A 27554-nucleotide genomic window follows, 5' to 3' on the forward strand; every position below is an offset into this window, starting at 1 on the left:
TATGTTTTTTTTTTTTTTTTAAGAAAGGAGGGTGGGGGGTTGTTATTTGTTTTTTTTTGTTTTTTTGTTTTTTTTCTTTTGCGATTTTTTTACGCAAACACTCATTGTACTAATTTTTTATGGATACTACTTTTGTTATACCAAACTCAATTGCATATAAAAATAACACATTGCTGAGAGGGTGATAGAGCAGATTATTACCCCGGGAAAACATTGTCAACCGAGGCGAAGCCAAGGTTGACAACGTGTTTTCGGAGGGTCCCAATCTACTGTATCACCCTCTCAGCTATGTGCTATTTAGTTTGTCATACTGAATGTTCTTTTGTTGCTGCCTATTGAATTTGAAATTCAAAGTAATAATCTATGATGTCTTGAACATAACAATCCGTACCTAATAAAGCGCATAATTAATCAAGCGTCTCTTTGCATAAACTGGTGAAATCCGAAGACCAAGAGAGAGAGAGAGAGAGAGAGAGAGAGAGAGAGAGAGAGAGAGAGAGAGAGAATAATCGTAATATTTAATAATTCCTCAATGACAAATCCCTGATGAAATAACACCACTAATTCATAGCCCCTTGCTTTCTAAGTTAAATTCTGCAACTTCAAGCATTCATAGCTAATTTGTCTTAAATTCAAATAAAGCGGTAGTCATTTCATGTCAAAACTATGCCTTATCCTGACGTGCTATAAAACAAAATCAACATACCTTTAATTGCATATTAGAGCACACTGGTTCCCTGAATTTGAGTTGTACAAAAACAAGTACTTCAGATCTGAGCAAAATCTGGAAAATATGCCGGCCTATATTAATTTCAAACTTTTTTTTTATTATCCAAATGAAACTTTTAGGTTTCTACAGTGATCCCAAGTCCTTAAGCTTTCATTTGATACCAAAATTACTCAAGTATTTTACTTATTGACAAAGTTACAGCTATGCGTAGGAGCTAATTTGTTTGAAATATGTACTACTTTCTTGTATGTTCTGTATGACCAGGCCAAATCAAAGGTTCTATACCTGATATGCAACCGGACAGTATTCGTCTACGTCGAATCTCGGCTGAAACATATGATAACACAGGGCATTCCACATTATTTTCTTCCTCTTTTTATTTTAAAAGGAGTTCTTGATGATAAAACCTAATTTTTAAATTTAGTAATATATATATTAAGATATTCTCTAACACACACTAAGACATTCGTCTGACTTTAATGGCTGGATTATGGGTTTGAGCGTTCCTTTCAAAGGTATATCCATAAAAAAAACTTCGGAAAACAAAAAAACAACACCAAAATCATTATTTTGCAGCGAATTTTATTCTCTGAAATATAATTGTCCTGCATTCATTGGTATTATGGCATAGCCATACAAGCGGTATAGCGAATGCTATTCTTCTCAACATCGATATTACATTTGCAGTTATATATCTTGTCTCTTATCTTATATGGTAAGATTTCCTGGTCAGCATGACATTCTCCATTCACGTCTGTACATCCTGTAATAAAAACACATTTTGAGTTTGCTACCATTTAACTTATGAAATGTTTATCTATATTTACATGTATGTTTTCTGTAGTGTCGATATTATTGATTTAAGTGCTTACTCCATTAATCGAGCTAAATGAGAAGAGAATTAAACAACGTGTTGATGTAGTTCAAGATTAGTTATTGTCCTTGTTATTTGTGTTATCTGCATTCAATAGACCACTTTCGAGTTAAGTCCTTCACCGGAAAAGTTCGTCAATTGTGTGTGCCTTTGTGTCGTCATTTACCAGATAGAGGGGATCGCCTGTATCCCTGCTCTATTAAAGTTCATCAAGCGTCTTTGTGATCGCCATTATGCATGATAAACTAGATATAATATTTGTTCCGAAAGTACTTAATTACAATTCCCTAACGATATCAATGCTGAATATCAATTATAAGAATTTAATTTGCCGAATAATTCGTGCAATATAGCATTATCATTTTTCAACCAATCGCTTAACATAGGAACGGAAGTGACGATGCCCCTAAACGCACGAATGATGTTCACTTAAACCAAAGTTTTTGACGGAAATGCAACGAACTCGAAAGTTGTCTAATGAAAACAAAATTGATGGCGTCTGTGTTGAGTACATTCTCGACTTACAAATATATTGACAATGACAATAAAAGGTTTCTTTATACTTTAGGTATTTTGTGACATTAATGGTTGCAGTATGATCTATTATATTATGACTATTCCTAGGACATTGATGTAGTTATGTTGCTTTCACAATAATATTTTCTCGTATTCTTGATTGAGGTTGAACATTGTATTTTGATTGAGCTCTATGTACACATCAAACAGTTTTATTATTGGCTATAATGTAAATACCTACATTGCGCAATACAATACAATTATCCAATACTACTTTTAAAAAGGTGGTTATTTACAAATTTAAATTAATATATATCACATAGAACTTCCATACGATTCCGTAGGTTTAATATACCGAGGCATTCAAAAAGTGAAAGTAGGTGTTCAATGTATGCAAATGCTGATCTGTTATTGCCTGCAAGACGAATAAATTGATTCCGACATATGCTTTCATTTCGTATGAAAGCAACATATGCCATATGAAAGCAGCCCATACTGTGAAAGTTACCCAAGAGTTATTAAGTTAGCTCCGTCTACCTTATTAATAATACATTTTTTTTCGTATTTTTCGCAATTGCTGTTGTACTTCGTGCAAATGATTATGCTTTAAAAAAAGTCACAAATTTAAAAAAAAAAGTAGTTGACAATATATCTTGTTAGAAGCATCATAATCGATATTTGGTATAAACATATAACAATAATTAATATCCTTTTATATACATGTACCATACTGATTCAAATTTACATTGAAATTGACTTCTTCATATGTCAAAAAAAAGTAAAATAAATACCGAACTCCAAGGTAAATTCAAAACGGAAACTCCCTTATCAAATATCAAAATCAAACGCTCAAACTCATCAAACGAATGGAAAACAACTATCATATTCCTGACTTGGTACAGGCATTTCCTTATGTAGAAAATGGTGGATTAAACCTAGTTTCATAGCTAGCTTAACCTCTCACTTGTATGACAGTCGCATAAAATTCAATTATATTGACAACAATGTGTGAACAAAACAAACAGACATAATAGGTGAACATGTCATAAATAGGGATACAGCAGTCAACATTGTGTTATAACCTCAATCACTATAAAAACAAACAAATATATTAAAAAAGAAAAACAAAATGGCATAAAGACAAAGCACATAAGCAAAAATGAAAGGCAAGAATACAAAAATTGACCATAGCACAATAACACAATGACGGAATGTATAAGTACCGAGCCACGCCAAAGAGATGTTACTAAAAATGGACTAATCAGTAAAGGTAATAATTTATAAAGACAAATAAAAGAACACCAGAACACGTAATTAAGATGATAAACAACGTCAGTACCTAGAATCTATACTTCAAGACCATCATGTATTATTTGTGAAGTTATTGCGAACCCAATGATACTGTTCCACAGATTCACCTGCAAGTTACCTGTCGATTTAAACTTTTGTAAGTTCTTTTGTCCCATCTAATAAATACAAAAGCTATTGTTCTCTGTGTAGTTTATTTGATGGGACCTTTAAATTTCTTCCAAGAGAAATCTATCACTCACTGATTAATTTACCTGAACAAAAAATTGAACTGTCAATATCTATCTATATCTGATCATGACAAGTAATTCTCAGGTGATGAGTTGTATAAATATGAAATTACCATACACTTCCGTTTTTAGTCTTAAAATCTTCTTTCCGTCGTAATCGTCAGCGATACATGTATGTTTCTGGCAGTTATTGAATGTTCTTCGGTATACATTTTCGTTAATGCACATATACTGTCTAGGTTCACCTCGTCGTGGATTTACACATCCTAAACAAAAAAAAATTACATGATAGTAAAAGCTGAAATCGACCGGTCCATGCAATTCTTGCAAAGACTTAATGTAGCGCAGGAAAGTAAAGTAGTTAATTAGTCCGAAAAAATCTGGTCATAAGAAACAACTTAAACATCTAGCAAAACTTATCTACACATGCTAAATAAAAACGCGAAGCAGAGCATGAATATACAATATCGGCGGGACGCATACGAGGAGGGGGGGGGGGGGGTGTAATATCGATTAAAACGACGAATTATCAACGATGTTTAAATCTTTTGTAGTTAAGTTGTGTATTAAAGTCTACAATAGGCATTGCACATGGTCGATTTTTTTACACGAGTCAAAAACTCTGGTGTATGAAATCCAGTTTTAAGTCGAGCATCTGATTGTACAGTTATCATATGTGCTACGATCTGTATCATAAAGATCGTGATGTTTGCCGTACGCCTTTGATTTTAACACTTTGGCACTTTTCTGTGTGTTGGTATAGTTTTCTTTATAATCCTATTTTAACCTTGGGCCGATCAAGCGGTTGGTGTCCCCGTCATATGTAATAATACCTACAGTATAATGTCGTAACACATTGTTCGATCTTACCATAATGTTTCCCTTCGACCTTTGTTCCAGTTACAGTACCATCAGCATCTGTCATACTAAGACAGTTATATTGGACACATGTTTCACGGTTTCTTCTGTATTTCCCAACACCGATACAGTAATAGTCTTTTGCCTCTGGTTCATAGATAAAGCGAGGATTTGGACATTCTGCGGAAAAAATATAAATAATAACTAAAGTAAAAATATAGTCAAATAATAGAACGAACGTCTACTTGACCGGCATTTATATAGTCAAGAACTTAGATTGGATATTTACTATCCACATTGCAAAAAAATCATTTATTTTTACCTTCAGTGCGCACAACGCGTGCGTTTGGAAAACCTTTAATCGGGTATACACCTCCAGACCAAAGGCTTCCGTAAACAAATCATGCAAGAGTGTCATAAGTTTTCCTTCTATAAATTCACTTACTTCTTAAATACACCAAAAGTGATGGTTTATTTGTTTCCATTATTTTCACTATTAAAGATCGTAGCATGTGTCAGATCTAGGGATTTTTGGAGGGAAAAATAAAATAATATGTTGCCATGGACCGTAGCAACCATATGGTTATTATTATATATTTTTTATTTATCAAAGTGTGATAACTGACAAGTTTTAAAGTTTTCCTGAGACTAGGCGTGCCATACCCTATATCTGACACTGTTTGATATTTACAGAGAATTCATGTTAAAAATTGTAAATATGTATTTGAATTCGTTTAAATAGGGAACTTAAACATCATTGCTTTTAACAGCCTAATTTTATTTCTCAAATATATTGAAATGGAGATGTGTTAAGATTGTCAATGAGACAACTATATCCACCAGAGATTAAACTTTACCAGAATGTAAACAACTACATGTCACCATGGTGACTGCGATCTTCAATAACAAGAAAGTCCTAAACCGTATGGTAAGCTAAAAAAAACCCTGCTTGTTTAATTTTGATAATTAGTTTTAGCGCGTGTTTTTATTTCGTCTGTCACTTTTAAATACGTCATGTAACTATACACACAAGGTTGTTTACATAATTGTCTGGACCATTGCGCTTGTTATTAAAGATAATTTAAATGGTGAATTCCGTAGACTATGATACATCTCCTCTTTTACATTGTGGAATCATTTATCAGCTATGGGGTTTGCTGTTAAAGAGAGGTGAAGGATACCAAAGGGATATTCAAACTCGAAAACAATCTGACAACGACATGGCAAGAAAAGAAAAACGATCAAAAGAAAAAAAAACAGTTTACAAAACACAACATAGAAAACTAAAGACTGAACAATACGAACCCCACAAAAATTATCCAAGTAACGCATTAACATTAACATGTATATTTAATACTCATTATTTGTTTTATCATTTTGCATACTCTAAACCAACTTATTTACGCGGATACTTTATTTTGCATTTGGCGCTTTCTAGACCACTTCGGGGCGATTAAATTTCACGATTTTCAAACTTATGTATAATTACTTGATGCAATGGAATAAGGAAAGATCCGAGATTTACATATTCGCGTTATTTTTCTAATGACGAAAGTCTTGAAAAATAAATTGCTCGCGAATATTAATTGTTTTACAGTATTTTGTCTTATTTCTTATGTATAATTATAAACAATTATGAAGTGTCTGTTTATATTTATATTCATATTTTTTTTAATATACGATTTGATTCAATTTTAAAATGGTGAGCATTCTTTCTTTTTATTCACGAAATATTGACATCAAAATCTGTAAAATACCAGTTGCGGTTAAGTTGATACGTCGTTTGAAATGATACCGTGGGTGAAAGAATGAACTCTTTCAGTTCGAAATCTGTATACGGGTATAATATCCTTAGATCGTACTGTTGTTTTACATCCAAAATTTGAAATTGAGACAATCAGTGTGTTTTCTCTCTTTAAGAGACCTGTTTGATCTCAAGTCAAAGTCTTGCAAGAATTTGGTAAAAATAGAAAGTGTGTTAGCAAGGTAAGTTAATATTTGCAAATGGTAGACTACTTTTTTCAGTTTTTAATGTTTAACAGTTTCGTTACTCTAGATGATCTGGTGTCGAATGATAGTTGATTGATAACTGAATTAAGCACCATCGTATCATATACAAACTTTTCTTAGAAATCAAAAAAAAAAAAAAAAACTGCTGTTTTAAAAAAGTATCACCCCTTGACTTCTTAAATCCCATGCTAAAGAGGGATGTTTGTTTTGCTAAACGGGATGCATAAATATGCAGTCATCTCTGATTGGAATCGGAACATTGAATCCAACGCTTCATGTAGGAAGAGTGCCACACTCTTTGCGCGTTAAAGAACCATTGCAAGAACTCTTTTAGAGATTAGAAGATGGTCTGTTCCCTATCCAGCATATTCTATTTTTTTCTAGTTGCAGTCGAAATTCATGCACGTCATCCTTGTTGACCTATTTTTAAGAACCTAAATGTACCTATTGGGTTTATTTTTCATTCATGCACGTGCTAAATTTACATGACATATTTGCTACTGGAAGTATTCTTCTCCGTATCATTTTCTGCAAGGTGCTTATCGACAAGAAAATACCATCTGTATTATAAATGAAAAATTAAATGATACCAGCATATTGAATTAACCTTACTGAATAACCTTTTCCGTTTCGTTTATTTACAGTGCAATTTATGTAACTACAAAAATATTATTTTCCCATTTTTCCGATATTAAGAAGAGTAAATAGACTATTTTCATAATACCGACTTTTGACTCCGGATTATATAATTTGTCGACTGGTTACCTTGGACATCATGGTACCAAGTCAAGTAAAACCAAGCGTTCAATCGGTACAATTTTGGGGGAAAATTACCTGCTTAACATTTTTTTTCACTACAAAATCATCGGAAAACAATAAACTTTCCCCTCAAATTACACCGATTATATGTTTGATTTTACTTATTTTGGTTGCTCTTACTTGACCGAGTACCATGATGTCCAAGGTAACCAGTCGACAAATTATATAATCCTGAGTCAAAAGTCGGTAATATGAAAATAGTTTATTGCAAACAAAAAAAAGTAAGGAAAATAATTTATCTGCACAATTATAATCTTCAAGATATCAGAAATAAAATAAAATGGAAAATTGTACATGAATTCTGACAATAGTCCCGTTTGCAACTCTTACAATAAATGTTATGTAAGATGATGCAAATGGTGAATTCCATAGACTACGATCCATCTCCATTTTTTAATTGTTTCTCTGGAATCATTTATCAGTTACAGGGTTTGCTGTTAAAGAGAGGCGAAGGATACAAGAGGGAAATTCAAACTCATAAATCATTTACGTAATTTAAAGAAAGTTTGTAAAACTGATTGTCACCTCTCATAATGATCACCATTGACGATTTGTAGTGTGTCACGTCGCCAACAACGTTTGAACTTGTTTCACATCTGAATGTTGTACATGTTTTTCTGTTTTTCTGTACAACTCCATCACTAACACATTGTCCGTCGTACTTACATTCTACAAATAGATTTGTTGTTTAAATTATTGTATTGTTAAACAATACTAAAACATTTTCAGAATGCAGATGGCGCTGTTTTCTTTCTGAAGGTCGAGTCAATCACTTCTGATAAATCTTCTAAATGACATTGTTAAATATATTCACAATATGTTAGTCTGTCAGATATAACAAGGTTTCTTTGGGTTTTGCTTTACGTATTAGTTTTATTATGAAGGCCTCCAACAATTTATGGATAGACTAAAAACCGATCCAAAATTGCGTCAGGTTTGAGATTTTACCTTGAATATTAACAATCACATTGTTTTAAGTTCTCCAGAACTAAAGCACTGACCTTTCGGCGAAAGTTTCCTCGGGAAATATCAATCTATCAACAGTCGTACCGACCAATCACTGTAGTAAAATAAACTTTTTTTTTTTTTGGTATATTGTTTTGCACATAAATCAGGCCGTTAGTTTCCTTGTTTGAATTGTTTTACATTTGCCTTTTATAGCTGACTATGCGGTATGGGTTTTATTCATTGTTGAAGGCCGTATGGTGACCTATAGGTGTTAACTTCTGTGTCACATGGTCTTTGATGGAGAGTTATCTCATTGGCAATCATTCCAAATCTTCTTATTTTTATATAAATGTTAGACCGGTTTCTGTTCGTACTAGACGTGTTTCTGAAATAACTTCCTGTAGGTAAGACGACTAGGTAAGACGAATACAAACAGACTTGAACTTTGACCTATAATTGTTAACTTTTTATACATTATGACTTGGATGGAGAGTTGTCTCATTGGCACTCATACCACATCTTCTTATTTATATTGAAAACACTCTAGGTTTCTCTTATCCTTTTCATAGATACAGATATCCGATAATATGATAATTTCAACATCTTTTTTTCACGTTTATAAATTGACTGATTTCGGCGACAACTATCGGGTCGGCCATGTCATCGAGTGGTTGGTGGATTAACCAATACAGTACATACTTATTTCTATAATTTTAACTGACAGTTGGTCGTCACAGCTGTATGTTGCACAGTCTACAGTCTTGACTGAAGAAACGTCCATACATTCGCTGATTTTTTCATCCTCAACTTCTAGTAAACATTTTCCTGCATCTATAAAACATAAGGTATAAAACTGAAAATATTTTCGATATGTAACTCATGGAAGTGCATGATTGTATAGGGGGATACTTCAAACTTTTTTTCTTTTGAAATAAATATCGGATCACCGATGATCATTAATTTTAATAAAAAAAAAAATTAATAAAATAAAATTAAAAGGCAATCGTGTTTGGTCTTGAAAAAAAATCTAATTTAAGATAGTTAACCTATTAACTTGTGTGAGATTCATGTTGTTCATGGATTACTTTAATTTGTATCCTATTTTGCTCTGTAAATTTTGTGTTCGTCATTTTTTCTTTATACATGTTATTCGCTTCTTCAGAAATCTAAAGGACTATGGGTAATTTCATTGTTCGTACACCAAAATGAAAATACCATTGCGTCATTGGTTGAATTTTCATTGTTTAAAATTTTTTAAACCAATCGCAACGTTTTGGTGTACGCTTTTTGAAATATTACCCAGAATCCACTAGATTCTGAAACGGCGAATTGCTCATTGGGTTGTGTGTCTTTCTTCCACTCCTGTTTGTTCCGAGCCCCTTGATGTCTTTTCCCCTTTTGTCTAAAGATTGTTTGTCTCTCTATTAGAATTATTTTGTTTTCAAGATTCAAGATTTCAAGATTGTTGAAAGGATGTGGTTATTTTATTTTTTTTCAATGCATTTTCTACTCTTTCAAATATTTTAAAGCTTACTGTGGCAGTCATCTTTAGAAACAGCAGAAACCAGCGCCACCAATGTAGACAAAGTTACAAACTTGTTCATTGTTACATAGGATGTATCTGCAAGTACATATATAAAAACAAAATTGACTTATAGTCGTATGAGGCAGTCCAAAGTAAAAAAGTAAAATCCAGGAATGTCCTCTTTGTGGACTGAAATATCCAAAATTTATGAATTTATCAAAAATATCAAATGCATCAACTGTTAACTAATTTTTGCAAACGGGTTTTCATAACTTCAATGGTTATAAGGAATTTCGTCTCTGTAAGAAACAACAAAATTAGAAACTTGTGTACAACTTTGAGAATATTCACGACAGAAATTTCTTCTCACAGACCTTATAGAAGAAGTATATAGAGAGGTCAGTTTAATGGAAGAAATTTCTATTATTCGATACAAAATAAAATCATTGGAGCATTGATAGAAATTTCTTTTATCCGACTTATGCATGAAATATAATACTTAATCATGGCAGCTAGTTCGTTGGAAGAAATTTCTTCTATCAAACGTAATATGAATTACTTCGAGCTGATCGCTCGTTGGAAACAAAATTTTCTATCAGATGTAAACCCAAAATGAAATATTTAATCTAAGCCGTTAGTTCGTTGCAAGAAATTTCTTCTATCAAACCTACATTTAGATCTAAAATGAAACATATGTAGCTGTTAGTTTGTTGGAAGAAATTTCTTTATCAAACCTGACCTAAAATGTAATATTTATGGCAGTTAGTAAGTCGGAAGAAATTTCTTCTATCAAACCTTCATGAAATATTTGAAGCAGTTAGTCCGTTAAAAAGAAATTTCTTCTATCAGACATAGACCTGAAATGAAATATTTTTGGCAGTTAGTAAGTTGTAAGAAATGTCCTCTGTCAGACCTACATGTTGATATAAAATGAAAGTTAGATCATTGGTAGAAATTCTATCAACTATGAAGCAAATAACGTGACTGTGAGTAACACAATGATACTAATCATTAGGAACTGATCAGATGTACCTGTATAGCAATTTATCTTGAAATCACATGAATTTACCTGACATTTTGGCATCAAATATCATAAATAAAGAAGTGTAGCAGAACATAATTAGGTATGGTATTTTTTTGTCCTATTTTGGGGAAAGGTATTTTCGGGTCACACAACTTTACACTTTAACAACAAAAACTGTTTGACAAGCAAATAATTCATTTTAAAAAGCATCCCATCCCACCTTTGCACAGACAGAATAAGAATGATTGGTGCGTTCGAAAGATATTTCCACTTTACATTTTCTAATTTAAAAAACAAAGCAATGTTCAAAAGAAATAAAATTGCATTACCTGTTCTGAGAGACACTCAAAATGTTAAAGCGTTGAAATACAATATTGTTATGAGGAAGTAAAAGTATACATGCACGCATGCTGATTAATCAATTTAAGTAATGACAGCTGTGTAAACAAAATTGAACATTGAAAATAACTACATCATTTGTTACAAAAAACAAATGAGCATGTCTTTCTACACGTTTAAAATCACTGTACATTTACATGTACATAATGTCCGTAATTACAGAGATTGTTCAACAATTTGAATTTTTTTGTTTAAATTTACGGAATTTTCCACCTGCTATACAATGTAGAGTCCCAAAAGTATTAATTCATACAATTCACATCGGTCAGTTTTATTAATGAGGACAATTGCATGTAACGCTTTGTATTATCAGTATTAAGACAGCAACCCCAATTCAATTATATTTGAAATAAAAAAATTACCACTATAATTCCAATATAATTATTTCTTTTTGTAATGATTGTTACATTTATTCATTTTTTTCCAAATACTAAATACTCAACCTAGAGCAATGATAAAAATTTTGAATCATTTTTAAGCATGTATAATTTAATTAGATTTTCATCAATTGTTAAATGGTGGTAAAGATTAAATGACTGTTTGAAAATAGCTCTAGTATATAAAAACATTCCGGAGTTACACTGAAACCTTAACCTTTATAATATCTTATTCAATAATATCCGGATGACTTATGCGATATTTGCCAGTAAAAATGTATATATTTAATTTAATTTACATAAGTAAACAAATTGATCATGTGCATTAACTGTCCTACATGTACATTGTACATGTAGCTAGATGAGATCTGTGTAGATTCTTAAGTAACCCAAACACCATTGCTGCAATTCAATAATATATCAAGAAGTTTTAAAATGTGTTCAAGATGCTATACATGTGTGAAATATAATACTGTAAATTCAGAAATGTTTGCGATGTTTTTATTATTGCGAAAAATGCGAATCGCAATAATAAAAACTCGCATTTTGAAATTTTCTATATGAGTTAAACAGGATTTTTCTCAATATTGCAAAAATTAAAATCGCATTTTAGTCTAAAATGACAAAATCGCAATAATAAATGCACGCAATAATTTCTTAATTTACAGTATACGGGTAAAATTATGATTACCATAGATGGATGTCGGTGAATATCATGTACACCATAGAGCACAACACGCAGTGCCGTACTTATTGGGTAATATTCTTAGTACTATATCTATGTAACGTGACATCTTGCCAGGTTATTAAGATAAAAAAAAAGGAATTAATTTCAGCAAGGATGTTATTACTTTCTTGGTTTACATGTATTATTTTGTGATTAGGTCAGTTTAAGGTGAACCAATAGTGATAGGTCAATGCTATGTGGTATGCAGATGTATTAGCATTGACACATCTCAATTCCTTGGAGATTATTTCGCCGTCCCTCTCAGTCATGTTCTATTGACTTTGAATGTATTGCATAGTTCAAATGTTAAAGTTTGTTATAAAATTAGTATACGATAAGGCATTTCTCCTTTCTATGGAGGTTATTTGGCCCTACAGCTTCATTCATGGTTTATTGACTTTGAATGTTTTGCATAATTTACATGTTTGAATATTGCCATTTCGATTTAAACATTTGTTAAATACTATCAAAATTACATAAAGGCGAGACAGTTCTCGGTTTCAACAGTTTATTTGAATAAACATTCATGTTTGTCTTGCCTGCAAAAAAAGTCACAAAGGCGAGAAAACATTTATCTTGCATGCGGTCGTTCTCGGCTGCGTCAACAATTTAGGTTCAGTCTGTGTTTCAATATTAAAGATAAAGAGAGGTGGTATGATTGCCTATGAGACAACTATCCATCAGGGTGGAAGTGAATTAAAGTATTTTGAAGACATAAATAAATTTGTCAAAACTTTACAGAATGACAATTGAACCGAACCATTTCCTTTAGCGAGAGACTGCATCTCATCAAAAATTTGAATATATTTTTTCCCTCCATTTTTCCAAATTTTATTGATAAATAGATAAATTTGTTTTTTGAACTTAACATATAGCTTTTGTCTAAGTTTTAAGTTTTTAGACGTCAATTACTCTTTGTGAAACTTTATGAAATCTGGTGAAACTTCTGGGAAGGCTTCTTCATAATCGACAAATAACATCTAAAGAAAAATTTTGAATCCCCCCTTTTCCGTTTTTTTTTTGGATAAATTAATGACTACCTTTTTTGGCAGATAATATTTAGATAGACTTGGAGTTTACTTATTTTATCAACTTTTTTTTACACATTAATAACTTTGGAAAACATTCATGGTATTTCATTTTACGTCTCAGTTTGATGGAAGAAATTTCCTACAGCGAAATTACAGATCCATGTATCTGAATTTGGATCTAAATGATGGTTTGATAAAGAAGAAATATCTTCCAACTTACTAACTGTCACATGTCTTTCATTTTATGTCTATGTCTGTTATAGAAAAAATTTCTTCCAACGAACTAACAGCTACATTTATTTTTTCATGTTAGATCTAACTGTAGGTCTGATAGAAGAAATTTCTTCCAACGAACTAACTTCTTCAAATATTGAAGGTTTGATAGAAGACATTCCTTTCCACTTGCTAACTGCTACCAATATTTCATTTTAGGTGAATGTTTGATAGAAGAAATGTCTTCCAACGAACTCACAGCTATATGTATTTCATTTAAGATCTAAATGTAGTTTTGATGGAAGAAATTTCTTCCAACGAACTAACGGCTTCGATTAAATATTTCATTTCAGGTTTAAATCTGATAGAAAAAATTTCTTCCAAGGAGCTAATGCAACTTGAAGTTATGCATTTAACGTTTGATAGAAGAAATTTCTTCCAATAAACCTGGGAACAGTATATCTAACAATATATTATGTTCCTGAATAAACTTACTGCTCCAATGAATTTATTTTATATCAAATAAAAGAAATTTCTTCTATTAAACTGACTTCTCTATATATTTTTAATTACGGTTTGATCGAAGAAATTTCTGACGTGGAATATTCTCATATTTTTACGAAAGTTTTGTATTTTGTTGTTTCATACAGAGAAGAAATTCCTCCTAACCATCGAAGTTATCAAAAACAGTTTAACAAAAATTGGCAAACAGTTGATGTATTTGCACTTTTTTGATAAATTCATGAATTTTGCATATTTGAGTCTGCAAAGAGGACATTCCTGGATTTTCCTCTTTTATTTTGGATTGCCTTGTATAAACTTTTATATATATGCATACATGTACTATTCGATTGTTGGAAATTCCACTTTTCTTGACGACTGTGCTATTCGACTGGACATATTTTGGATAACACCGTGAGTTCCCGGATGTTTTTGAGAAACGATCAAATACGTTTTAGATATAGACAAAATACCTTTTTTGGATCATTCAATTTTAACTAAAAAGTGTAAAAATAAACCTTAGATAGGATATGCAATTTCAAAGACTAATATTGAAGAAAGTATTTTTGGGAATAAAAGTTTACGCGATAAATCGTCCACCTTGGGCAATGACGCATTGTGTTCAATTCGTGAATACGACGGTACATAATGTATCACAATCGTAGATCTCCATATGCATTTCAGACGTGAAATAGAATGTTTTTGCTCATTTTAATTTGAATGTTCTATATCGAGGTTTTATATTATGAAATTAACAAAATAAAGAAACCCGTGAATTAAATTTATTTAAGTACTAAAGAGAATTTACGACTGAAATAAACAGCGACAGCACAAGGATAATCTTCAGTAAAATTTAAAACTACACGTATCTACACTATACATTTATTTCCCGTGCCTGAGGAAGATATGAAGATTTGTTCACCCAAGAATATTCATATTTCACGAGGGCTCTGCCCGAAGGAAATATGATTTTTTCGAGGGTGAGCAAATCTTCATATCTCCCGAGGCAAAGGGAAATGAATGTTTTATTCCACTGCCTATGCTTTGTTTACTATCAATACATTAAAAATTATTTTGCATACATTTTGTTTTCTTATCCGCTTGTTTTAATAAGTTAAACTTAACACAACATATATTCCCATTGATTAACAGTACGGAGCAAAATTTAATTATTAGTCTTTTTGTTTCATCGTCTGAAATAAATTTGAACATGATAATGATTTTTGCTATCGATATTTTAAAAAGAATAAGAAGTTCAAAACGTTATGTACATTAGCCGCTCGTAACGTCGCACGATGTAATCCCGACATTTCAGAGGGGAATATGATCCTCTGAATGGAATATGAAGATTTGTTCAATGACACGTTGGATAGTCTCAACCAATCAAATATTGATTAAATTATCAATAGGTATAAACAGTGGAATAATAAGTCTTGTAGTATTTTACACGTATCTACGCTAGTATTTTACACGTATCTACACTAGTATTTTACACGTATCTACACTAGTATTTTACACGTTTCTACACATGTAGTATTTTACACGTATCAACAACGGACTTAATGTTTCACCCAGACACATGCTGTAGGTGCTTGTCCCATTTGAAATATGCTGCATTTTTTTACGCGCTAAATTGATATGTAGGCATACTAAATTGCAAAGAAAATCGTTTCCCTCTTTCCTAATACAATCTCTATATATGAACAATATCAATTCAATTTATTTGTATATGCACGTAAATGAAATGCATATTTCTTACACGTCTTGTGCTATTCTATCAATTTCGAAAAGTATAGGTCAGTCTCATTATATCGACATGCTTGTCGAGGTTCAGTGGTATACAAAAAATGCTTAAAGAAATCCATGAAAACCAATACTATATTTTGAAACTTGTATATTGAAGACTCATAGCATTGCGTCTAGAGCACTGTTGTTCTCTAATAGGACAAACGAAAGGCATTTAAAGACACAGGGTAGAAACAAACACTTTCTAAATGCTTCTAGGTATAAATGCATAACTCATGGCAAATTTGCATAATAAAAATACTACTTTTTTATCAAAATAAAGGAAGATATTGGAGTTTTTAATACATCTTCCATTTTTTAAATTATTTTCAAACTAATTAAAAATATCACTGAGTGAAGTCATAAATATACTGAGAAACATTTTATTCCGTTGCATTCGTTTGTTTTCTAAGATTTCTCGGAGTTAACTAAATATTGATGCAATTTTCATAATACTATACTACTTTTTAATCAAAATAAAGGAAGATGTTGGAGTTTTTAATACATCTTTCATTTTTTTAAATTAAACTTATTTTCAAAACTTATTTAAAAAAATCAAGTCATAAATACACTGAGAAATTCCTGGTTTCTATTTTGTTGCTTATTTGTCTAACTTAAAGCCCTTTTTTGTCAATTTTAAAATTTTTAAAATTTATAACTCAAAACTTTCGGCAGTCCATTGCTTTTTAAATCTTCAACAGAATCTTACCTTATTCCACTTAAACACTACAGCGTGAAATTTAATCAAACAGTGATTCTAATGAATATATATATATATTTATATATGGTGGGCGTGTCATTGAAATTTCTTAGCAGACTGTCGTTATCTATTTTCATCACATATGCTTTATATTATTTTCTACTCAAATTAATCCGATAGATTATATTCTTTGATGAACAAAAATATATCTCCTTGAAAATTACTTCTTTTCATATTGCGTGCGAGGACATCAGACTTATTGTATTGAGCAAATGTTATCGTGTTTTGCATTTACATTGAAACCATTTGAAGTTAAAGCATTTAAGAAATGTTAATTTTTCGACTGACTTCACGTTGAATTTCTTGTTACATTGTTTACTTTAAAATATTGTTTAGTATTTGATATATATTGGATATGTATTGTCAACTATTTTATTTAAGAACAAACGTTTGTAGTGACCAGCAGCTTGCATAACAATAATTTTATAGTATTTTGAAAGTGTATAAATAATATTCATTACGCAATATGGTAAGCAAACAAAGAAAAGTACGAGAAAAACAATTTCCATGATGAAAAGATATAAGAAAAGAATTTTAGAGCGAACATATGCCCTTAAAATCAAAATCTAAAAATGAAGGAAAAACTACTGTTTCATACAATTCTGATACGTAATCTAGTTATCAAAACGTTGAAGATCATCGACTAAGAGGCAAATGTAGCATTTGCATATCGAGGATTATTATTATTCGTGAGATACCAATTTTCACGGATTTCGTAGATACCGGTGAACCACAAATCTAAATGTTCAACGAAGTACAAATTTTATATAGGCTACATCCACTTTATTTGAACTTTGGTGGATAGTTGTCTCATTTGGCAATCATATCACATCTCCTTATTTTTATATTGTATACAGACTTTGGCAAAACCATGAAATCAAATATCCACGAAAACACAATGTTTCTTTAATACCTGAAAACTGGTACCAACGAAAATAAATGAATCCACAGTATGATTTTAAATACACAAGAAACCCTTATACGGGTTTTCCGAATTAGAAGAGGAAGCGTATTCTAATTTATCCCCTTACTCTCCTAACTAACCTTTTTTCATTCATGCGTTTCGATATACGTCTAACTATGTATACATATGTTCCAATATGTGTCGATGTATGCGTTCCGATATGTGTCTATCTATGTATATGTCCTGATATGTAGATATAAGAAGATGTGGTATGAGTGCCAATGGTCACTCTCCATCCAAGTCAAAATTTATAAAAGTAAACCATTATAGGTCAAAGTACGGTCTTCAACACGGAGCCTTGGCTCACACCGAACAGTAAGCTATAAAGGGCCTATAGTGTCTATCTATGTATATGTCCTGATATGTGTCTATCTATGTATTTTTCCCGGTATGTGTCTATCTATGTATATGTCCCGATATGTGTCTATCTATCATGTATATGTCCCGATATGTGTCTATCTATGTATATGTTCTTATATATGCATGTCTATCTATGTATTTTTCCTGATATGTGTCTATCTATGTATATATATAAAAAATTTCACTTCTGTACTCGTACTATGAATAACAAATTTATTTTGTGAAATATGTTTCTGTACTAACAACAAAATTATTATTTTTAAATTTACACGTGTATGTTACTTTATTATTCGCCATTTTGTCCCAGGTTAAAGTAGTCTTTTTGACATTGAAACATCTTTATTATATATATTGTGTCATAAATAAAACTTATTCGTTCAGTGTATATTTACTTGTTTTTGTGTATTGTCTTTTTGATCGAGTTAAGCCATTTCAATTGATATTTTATTGTGTGTCTTTATGTTGTAATGTTATACCACTGTTTCAGGTTAGGGTGAAGGTTGGCGCCTGTTAAAACCCGCTGCATTTTTATGCACCCGTCCTTAGTCAGGAGCCTGTTCAGAGATTGTCGTTTGTTGGTGTGGTTCATAAGTGTTTCTCGTTTCTCGTTTTTTATATAGATTAGATCGTTGGTTGTCCTGTTTGAATTGTTTTACACTAGTCTTTTTGGGGCCCTTTATATCTTTCTGTTCGGTGTGAGCCAAGGCTAGTTAGTTGTCTCATTGGCACTCATATCACATCTTCTTATTTATGTATATGTTCCGATAGGTGTCTATCTATGTTATGTCCCGATATGTATCTATCTATGTATATGCCCCGATATGTGTCTATATATGTATATATGTCAACTGGGAACAGTTTAGATATCAATATTTCAGATGAACAAATAGAGAATATAGATTGTGAAAAACTTCTTGGTTTAAATATCGACAAAAACCTCAATTGGAAACAGCAATAGATAAAATGTCATGTACAATATCAAATAGAATCAACTTATTACAAAAGATCAGAAAGTATTTACCTATGCATATACGTATTATTTATTTTAATGCTTACATTCTGCCATTGTTTGATTATTGTTGCAATATATTGCCCAGGGGTAGTTGTTATGGAAGTGGAATAAATAAACTTAATAAGTTAGTAAAGAAATCTGCTAGGGTTATAGTAGAAGCTGACATAATGACATCCTCCGGTTTATTGTTTAATAGTTTAAATTGGTTAAATGTGGAAAAACGAATTCAATATCAAAAGGCAATACTTGTATTTAAATCATTAAAGGATATGGTTCCTAACTATTTACAAGAAAATTTTCATTTTACTGATAATCAAAATGATAAGTTACGTTCATCTGATGAAAAACTATTTTAAATCTTCCGAAGCCAAAAACAAATTTTTTTGAAGAAAACATTTATATATTCTGGTTCACAAATATGGAACAGTTTACCAAATGAAATAAAGATGAGTAATACACTTGAATCTTTTAAAGCAAAATGTTACAAATTTTTCATAAATTGTGCAAATTAATATGCTTTTTTCATTAATATCTATATAAAATTGTATACTGTGTATATATCATTATAATATTGAATGTACTTTATAAATATATTATTACTATTTTAAGGACTCTCAGGAAGAGAGAGTTTCAACTAATGGGATTATCCTCTTGAAATAAAGATTATTCATTTATTCATTTCATGTCCGATATGTGTCTATCTATAATAGGTGTCCTATTTTTTTTTCGTCATTTGCATGTACATATTGAACTGAGTTTAATTTTTTTTTTGTAAAATAGTGATTTATTATAATAGTTTGAGCTATTGCTTTATTTTCTTTTTTCTTGTTTTTTTTTTTTTTTTGCTTTGGTTTCTGGTGTGTCTATCTTTTACCGATATACCTGACGTTTAGACATAGTTATAAAGATTATTAGATCCGTTGCAATTATATTCCAATACTTTCCAACTTTTGAACGTTAAGATCAAAGATGAAATCAAAAATATTTCCTATCCAAAATCTGTTTGAGATTGTTTCAAATGAAAATTGAACATTCAAAAAACTAAAAATTTAAATTTGATTTGATTTATCAAGCTGTCAGCACTATTAGCTATTTCGTGGCGGTCAGTTTTTATTGGTGGTGGATGTCGGAGTGCCCGGAGAGGACACCGAACTTTTGCAGGAAAACTGACTATCCTAGTCAATTAAGATAAGAGTCGAGCGTACCTGCCACGTGCGGGGTTCGAACTCACAACCTCGGTGTTGACAGGCTAATGACTACTTAGAACAATCGGTCACCTAGGCTCCTTACATATGAAACAATATGACGAGAATGACAACCACAACATACGAATTCACGATGGTTTGTGTACGGCTAAATGACAGAGAAATTATTCAGGACATGATTCGTTTTTTCGCTGATTTAATTCACACTTTAGAAGTCAACCTATTTGTCGGACATTAGATCTCAATATTTTAATAGAAGATCGAAACATCATATCCTGTGATACTGTGCATCTTTATGCACAAGCTTACACTTGTAGATCATGAAACAATTTTTTTCATACCGCTTAGATTTCTTTTGCAAAACACAAAAGCAAGAAGGTACAAAAGTCTTTCCTAGTCAATTTCAAACGGCCTTGCCCTTGAGTTAAAATTAAAACAAGTACTCAAGTACCGAAGTATCTATGGCATGAAGTGTATTGCTTTAAAGGACTAACAAGTATAGCTAGATACCACAAGAATAGTTTACTGTGTCGACGTGTTCATCGTGTTATGCTAGAAGTTGGCAACAGGAGTCACCAGTAAAAATTTATAGTTTACCTTTTTCGTTGAGATATGATTGTTTACCAATCTAGTTTCCATAATCAAAATGACATTACCATTCATTCCTTTTAATATACGTATTGTTGAATATGGTGTTGACAATTATTACTGTAAAACAATTATCGTTCTAAATATGGCCTCTTTATTAGAAGCGGTTTGTTAGGGTTGTCTGACCCTACCGTATGATACTAGTTGGCATTTAGCCTTTGAAGTTCTCGTAAATCGTAAATATAAAAAAGAAGATGTGGTATGATCGCCTATGAGACAACTCTCCACAAGAGACCAAATGACACAGAAATTAACAGCTATAGGTCACCGTATGGCCTTCAACAATGAGCAAATCCCATACCGCATAGTCAGCTATAAGTATATTCTTATTGGATGTTGGATGTGTACTGATTGATATTTTAGTCTTAGATACATGATTGTTTCATAGTTGTTATTGGCTTTGAACTAGCTGTCAGTAACTGAGAGTACTCTCAGATCTGTACTTAATGTCCTTTTTGTTGTTAGGGATGAGGGATGGATAAATACCCTGTCACGTCACGTCCGGTTTATGTTTGATGTTTTTTCTGCTTTGTATCGATCTGATAAGTTTAGCCTTTTTCAACTTATTTTATTGGTTGTTCTTATGTTGTACTGTTACATCACTGTCCCAGGTTAGGGGGAGGGTTGAGCGCTCACAAACATGTTTAACCCCGCCACATTATTTATGTGCCTGTCCCAAGTCAGGAGCCTGTAGTTCAGTGGTTGTCGTTGGTTCGTGTCTGTCAATATTTGTTTTTCGTTGATTGTTTTGTTATAGAATAGGCCGTTAGTTTTATCAATTTAATTGTTTCATAATTTTCATGTCGGGGCCTTTAATAGCCGACTATACGGCATGGGGTTTTCTCATTGTTGAAGACCGTACGGTTATTGCCTATAATTGCTTACATACACTTTATTTGAACTTTAGTGGATAGTTGTCTCATTTGCAATCACACCTCATCTCCTTATTTTTATATTGGTTTCACTCTAAGACTAGTCATATCTTCTTGAAGTATGGTCTGTTTACCTCTACTCATAGAAATGGTCTGTTTACCTCTACTCATAGAACTTCAATGCTGTTTAAAGTATATTTATGGGGTTACTTGCTATGTGGTTATAATCTATCGATGCAGTCTATACTCTGTAATAATGTAACCATCGGTTGTTATAGATTTGTATATCATGCGATTTTTTTATTATTTACTTTGACAATGCACCACGTATCAAATACTTTCTTATCGACTATGAACATATGTCAGATGTAATGCAAATAATGAAAATAATTATTTTTCTATTTTGCATAGAATATTCATATCATCATAATTATATGATTATATTACTTACGGATGACCAGTTGTATTATGAGCATAATTATCAAAGCCAAAGAAAAGCATACAAAACTGTACGTAAAATCTTTGATAGACATAGATTAAAAATAGTCACAGTTGGACATACAATTACCAGAAAGTTCGATATTTACTGCATCATAAGAGAAGTATGACATTCTCTACATCTATATCAAAGTTTACATGCACTAACACAATTACGTTTTATTTCTGCTTTATCAAAAGGAGGTTTATCTAGAAAAGCGATTCAGAGACTGGAAAATTTTTAATGCAAAACACAATTTATCTCAGTACCAATATGGCGTATTATTAGTTACATTTTGGCTTTTAAAGGTGACAACTTTTAAGGAGTTTAGACAGTCCAAAACGATATCCAAATTATATATCACGATACAAATATACATTCGCTAACCCTTCTGGAGCATTTGAGATACAAGTAATCCCCGGTATTTTTTTTTTTGGTGGGGAGGGGTTTGTATTGGTCTGTCTATTTTCATTAAAGAGGATCGCAAGATGTACAAGTACAAGTATATATACTTCATAAGAAAACAAACATATGGCAATCAAACCACATCTTCTTATTTCTATATATACCATCACTAAGAAATACAAATGGGAAAAGTCCTTGACATGCTTGATATTCGATGGATATACTTTGCGTGAAGATATAGCATTGAAAAATAGAGAAATTTTCAATAGATGCACCAAGAAAATATGCAAATGTATCATAGGAACTGATCGTGATTGTATAGGTTTGCTTACGTATATTAAACGTCTGCGATAGGTATCCCTCGGGTCATGTTAAACATTCAGTTCACCGGGGAAATTTCACACCTATGTTATCTTATATCGCTGTGGTGCAAGTACCAGTTAAGTTTTGATTCCAAATATGTCGCTTAATTTTTTGGTATATGATATCATACAGTTAATTATTATACACTAGTCTTTTGAAACTGACACCGCGAAACAAAAAACTTTACTTTGTAAGAGTTATCTCCACAAGCACTGTTTTTCTTGTGTAGTCTACTCCTTCGTTACCGTAAAAGATTACGACAAATTTATTTTATCAAATTGCTCGTTAAATCCTCAGGATGTTTTGATTAATTTTGACCGAAGCCGTAATGAGATTCCATATGAGAGTTATTTCCTCTTATGCATTTGATATAAGTGATATGCATGTGAAACTGGTAAACCATAAGTGATAGAAACCTAAGGTCATTTGATTTGAGGTCCTTGGTCCAAAGAAAAGAAAATTAGGTCAATGTCAAAGGTCAAGGTCATATTCTAAATTTTGATTTTGGCTTATTTTCACCTCTTTTCAAAAACCGTATACGATATCGACAACATATTTTTACTCAATTGTTAGTTGCGACATGTTGGAATACATACATTTTGGTTGAGCTCAAGGTCATTGGTAGATTTGATTTTCTAGATTTTGACCTTTGCTTTTACGTCATATGTATACATGATGAAGTCATGGGACTTTTTGTATTATCATTTGAAGTTGGAAAGCCAACCGGAAGTGACCTTGTGTGAACCGGAAGTAGTTTTTTATGTACATATTTGATGTAAAAGTATATAGAACCATATATTTTTGGAATCGGTGTCAAGTAAATTATCAAATAATACGGGAAGTGTCAGTTTTCAAACCGGAAGTCGCAAATTATCTCCCTTATTAAAAAAAAATTGAATAGAAAACATATATTTTAGGAATAAGCATACAATACGCCATCATTTGACGCTTGAAATGACATTTTAAACCGAATTTAAATATTTTCATATCAAAACAGATTTTTACTGGTGGAAAGACCTTCAATTGTTCTCTGAACAATTGGTTTTTAATTTTGAATATTTTCATTTTGCTTAGTTTCTTCTGTTACCTATTCTAACATAGGACTCGGACTTCTTTTGAACTGAATTTTACTGTGCGTATTGCTGTGTGTTTGTTTATTCCACATTGGCTAGAGATAAAGGGGGAGGGTTGAGATCTCACAAAACATATTAACCCCGCCTCATTTTTGCGCCAGTCCCAAGTCAGGGACCTTTGGCCTTTGTATGTTTTTTTTTTATTTTGGTTCATTTATATGTTTCGGAGTTTAGTGTGACGTCCATTAGATGAACTAGTATACATTATTATTTAGAGGCCAGCTGAAGCCCGCCTCCGGGTGCGGGATTTTCTCGCTGTGTTGAAGACCCTTTGGTGGCCTTAGGCTGTTTTCTGCTCTTTGGTCGGGTTGTTGTATCTTTGACGCATTCGCCGTTTCCATTCCCAATTTTATCTTTTTTGTTCAAGATTTTGATTTTACATACTTGTAGTTCTTTTTAATGTTGATATAAGACTTCTTTGGTTATCATTTTATCAATACACTTAATTGATAACACAAATTCTGTAAATTTCGGGAATATTCTTAGGATTAAAATACTGGTAAAAACTCAGTAAATTATAGGTACATTCGCGCAAACGTATTATAATACCATTTGTTTTCGCAAACTTAATATCCGTCAAAATTGAAATTTGAGCAATTGTAGGTCGCGCCTTCACAAAACTTTACGTGTTCTATTTTCAAACACGTCTTTCCTATGAAATTATTTTATCTCTAAGATTTTTTTGTTTTGTTGGTATAGAGATTTTCGAAATTCGAATTGGTATCCCATTTACATGCGTTTAGATCGATATTTTCAACCTTGCATTTTACTCTTAGCATTGCACTGGATGTCCTAATGTTGACACGAACGCTCTTTCGCATTGAAGCACTTAAAGTACACATTAACAAAGGCCAATAAGATATATGGCGCCTGGAATATAATACAACAGTTTACAATAGGACTGGAAAGTACTTGTCCAGATTAGATTAAATACAAATATATTCTGTGACATTTAATATAATTCCAACTCAGTACTCTGACTGCCATACCGATGAGATGAACAAACGCTTACAATGAAGAAATACATGGGATACGTTTTGTTTCTTTGTTTATGATATTCAATTAAATAAACGTAACTAGCGAATATACTTGAAAACAATTTAGATAAATTACATAGCCTTTATGGTGAACCATTCTGTAATTGGCAGATGTTGACTTTAAAGTACATGGTATGAATTGCGACAAAAAGAAGTTAAATAAATTTTCTGTTTGAACGTAGTTTTTAGTGTCTCTTGCCATTTTAAAGACATTTTGCACGAATGTTATGGAATTTGCAAATGACATATTTAATTTGTATTGATTAAAATTTCCTTTCGGTATTTCCTGTCTTAAATACTCATGATAACTCATTTAACTAAATACTTCGACTTGGAATTTAATTAAGGTTTTTGTAATATAATTGATGCTTACCCGGTACCTTTCTAGTTAATGGGCTTTATTAAGTTAACTCGTCTACCTTTTAGTCGCAGGCCATCTAAATTTCTTCTTTCTGGTTGTAGTAATTTGATAAATGGATGCTCACAAGGAATGTCCAAATACTCAATCGTATTTAGTTGGAATATGAATGATAAATCCGATAACCTTCATGTTTGTATTGTAATATGCTCTCTGAATGTGAAATAAACCTTTCAAAAACTCATTAGATTACGCACATGTATACAGATCTTTAGTATATGCTGTAAAACAGTCAAGTCCCGTTTTGTAGTGGAAGTCAAAACAAGGCTTTAAGTCTTTGCTTAAATTCACAACTCCACAACAGTAGCATGATAAAGTGACCAAATCATAACTAACTATATTTGACCAAATTTCTGATTAGGGAATTGAAATATAATCAGGTCTTCTCAATCTGCCATAATAAGAGCCATGCCAAAGAGGGGCATCCGGTAGACTATGTACGGAACGTTACGTACACAACCACGTCTGATCGTAATGCAACAGTTGAATTCGATACGTCTTTTTTAGGTTTATGCCACCGTCTTTGCAAATTATAGAAACCTTGCAATAACATTTTTAGGAAGACAAAAGGACAGTCATATACTCATAAGTAGAAAACAAACTAACAATGCTATGGGGGAAGACAAAAAAAGACCATGCAAAAACACCTTTGAAAACTAAAGACTGAGCAACACGAATCCCACCAAATTTTGTTGGTGATCTCAAGAGCTCCGGAAGGGTAATCCGAATGTGCTCCACATGTGGCACCCGTTGTGTTGCTCATGTAAGAACAAACCCGGTGATACGTCTAATTCGGTAGGTCACACCAGACGAAAAGAGGGCGGTATTGTGGTTACGACAATTTAATCATTTCCGTCGTCATCTGTGAAACAGATGTTCCATAACGGTAAACCAACTTGTGATAGTGTCCGTAACATTTTCAAAGAGATGGCTTCAACTTTCTCACTTGGAACTCTTGGTTTAATAGCTTTCATGGAAACAGCAACCCCCTATCAAGTAAATCATGATGATAAATGCAAGGTCGTAAATTTCGTACGCACTGAGAGATATACTCCATATGCAGGAACTGCTAGAATGTTGCTACATAAAAATCGAACGAACATTATCATCTCTTTTGTCGTAGTGTTTTGTTTTCAATCGACCCTCATTGCCAATTGCCAGATGGAAGTCAACATATGAGATAAACTATCTTTTATTTCAAGTTCGATGGGATAGATGCATTCAACATGCATGTTGACTCGGCAGCAAAACAAATCCCGACCAATTTGACCACCCGTGTACTTTTTTTAAAAATTGGCCTGTAAGACCCTTCTGTCAGTATTTATCTTCTAAAGTTATTGTATACAAATAAGTATTGTTGATGTTTGCATTTAGTCAAGGTTGAGGGCTATGCACATTAAAGTTCCATCAAGTCTTTTTCGTAAATTCTTTGAATGTCTCGCTCATTTACCTCAAATATATCATGTTTATACCAATCAAAGTTTAAAAATTGATCTCAGATATTGATTTATTTCCACAAAAAAAAAACAAAAAAAAAAACAGTTTGGAGATATTAAATATAATTAAAAAAATATATATACATTCTACATGCAATTAAATGACAAGAAAGTACAGGTCACAACTTAAAAACCAAAATGTACATGTAAGAAAGTAAATTTTGGTAGATTTTATAAAGCATTGCACAGACTTATTTCTTAATGTATATATTTACCTGGCATAACATTGACAGTAGTTATCTTAATTTTGTGCATCCATTCTTATGTAATACCCAATAACTAATTATTTTATTTGATACTTCCAAATTCCTTGATGAAATATATCATTAGCATTGTGTAAATGTTTATTGACGCTGTTGTCGGAAATATCGAGGTCTTGATTTGACCTTATTTTGTCAAGTACATTTGTAGTTACAAGGGGCTTTTGTCATTTTCCATCACGGACCGACTGATATAAATGTTCTAAAAAAAAAAGGGAAAAATCTTCAATCTTCTTGAACTGCAAAACTGTCGTTAAGTCATCAGTGG

The 27554-nt window shown here is 32.0% G+C and overlaps 1 protein-coding gene across 8 annotated transcripts in view; it reads right to left on the reverse strand.

The window, feature by feature from the left end:
- Positions 1-1292: 1292 nt before the first annotated feature.
- Positions 1293-27554, reverse strand: part of LOC127702977 (uncharacterized) — a 108615-nt gene continuing 82353 nt past the window's right edge. For 3 of the 8 annotated variants that reach the window (XM_052207347.1, XM_052207346.1, XM_052207342.1), the window contains exons 2-7: positions 9828-9914; positions 8993-9124; positions 7871-8014; positions 4529-4696; positions 3772-3924; positions 1293-1493 (exon numbers count right to left, since the gene is read on the reverse strand). In XM_052207347.1, the coding sequence (XP_052063307.1) occupies positions 1351-1493; positions 3772-3924; positions 4529-4696; positions 7871-8014; positions 8993-9124; positions 9828-9897 (810 nt within the window). In that variant the 5' untranslated portion in view covers positions 9898-9914 and the 3' untranslated portion in view covers positions 1293-1350. Of the gene's footprint in view, positions 1494-3771; positions 3925-4528; positions 4697-7870; positions 8015-8992; positions 9125-9827; positions 9915-16584; positions 16637-27241; positions 27264-27554 lie in introns of those variants that run through there. The other 5 variants (XM_052207343.1, XM_052207344.1, XM_052207341.1 and 2 more) reach the window with 4 other exon arrangements.

This window comes from Mytilus californianus, unplaced genomic scaffold, assembly GCF_021869535.1.
Source record: "Mytilus californianus isolate M0D057914Y unplaced genomic scaffold, xbMytCali1.0.p SCAF_5, whole genome shotgun sequence".
Classification (NCBI taxonomy): domain Eukaryota; kingdom Metazoa; phylum Mollusca; class Bivalvia; order Mytilida; family Mytilidae; genus Mytilus; species Mytilus californianus.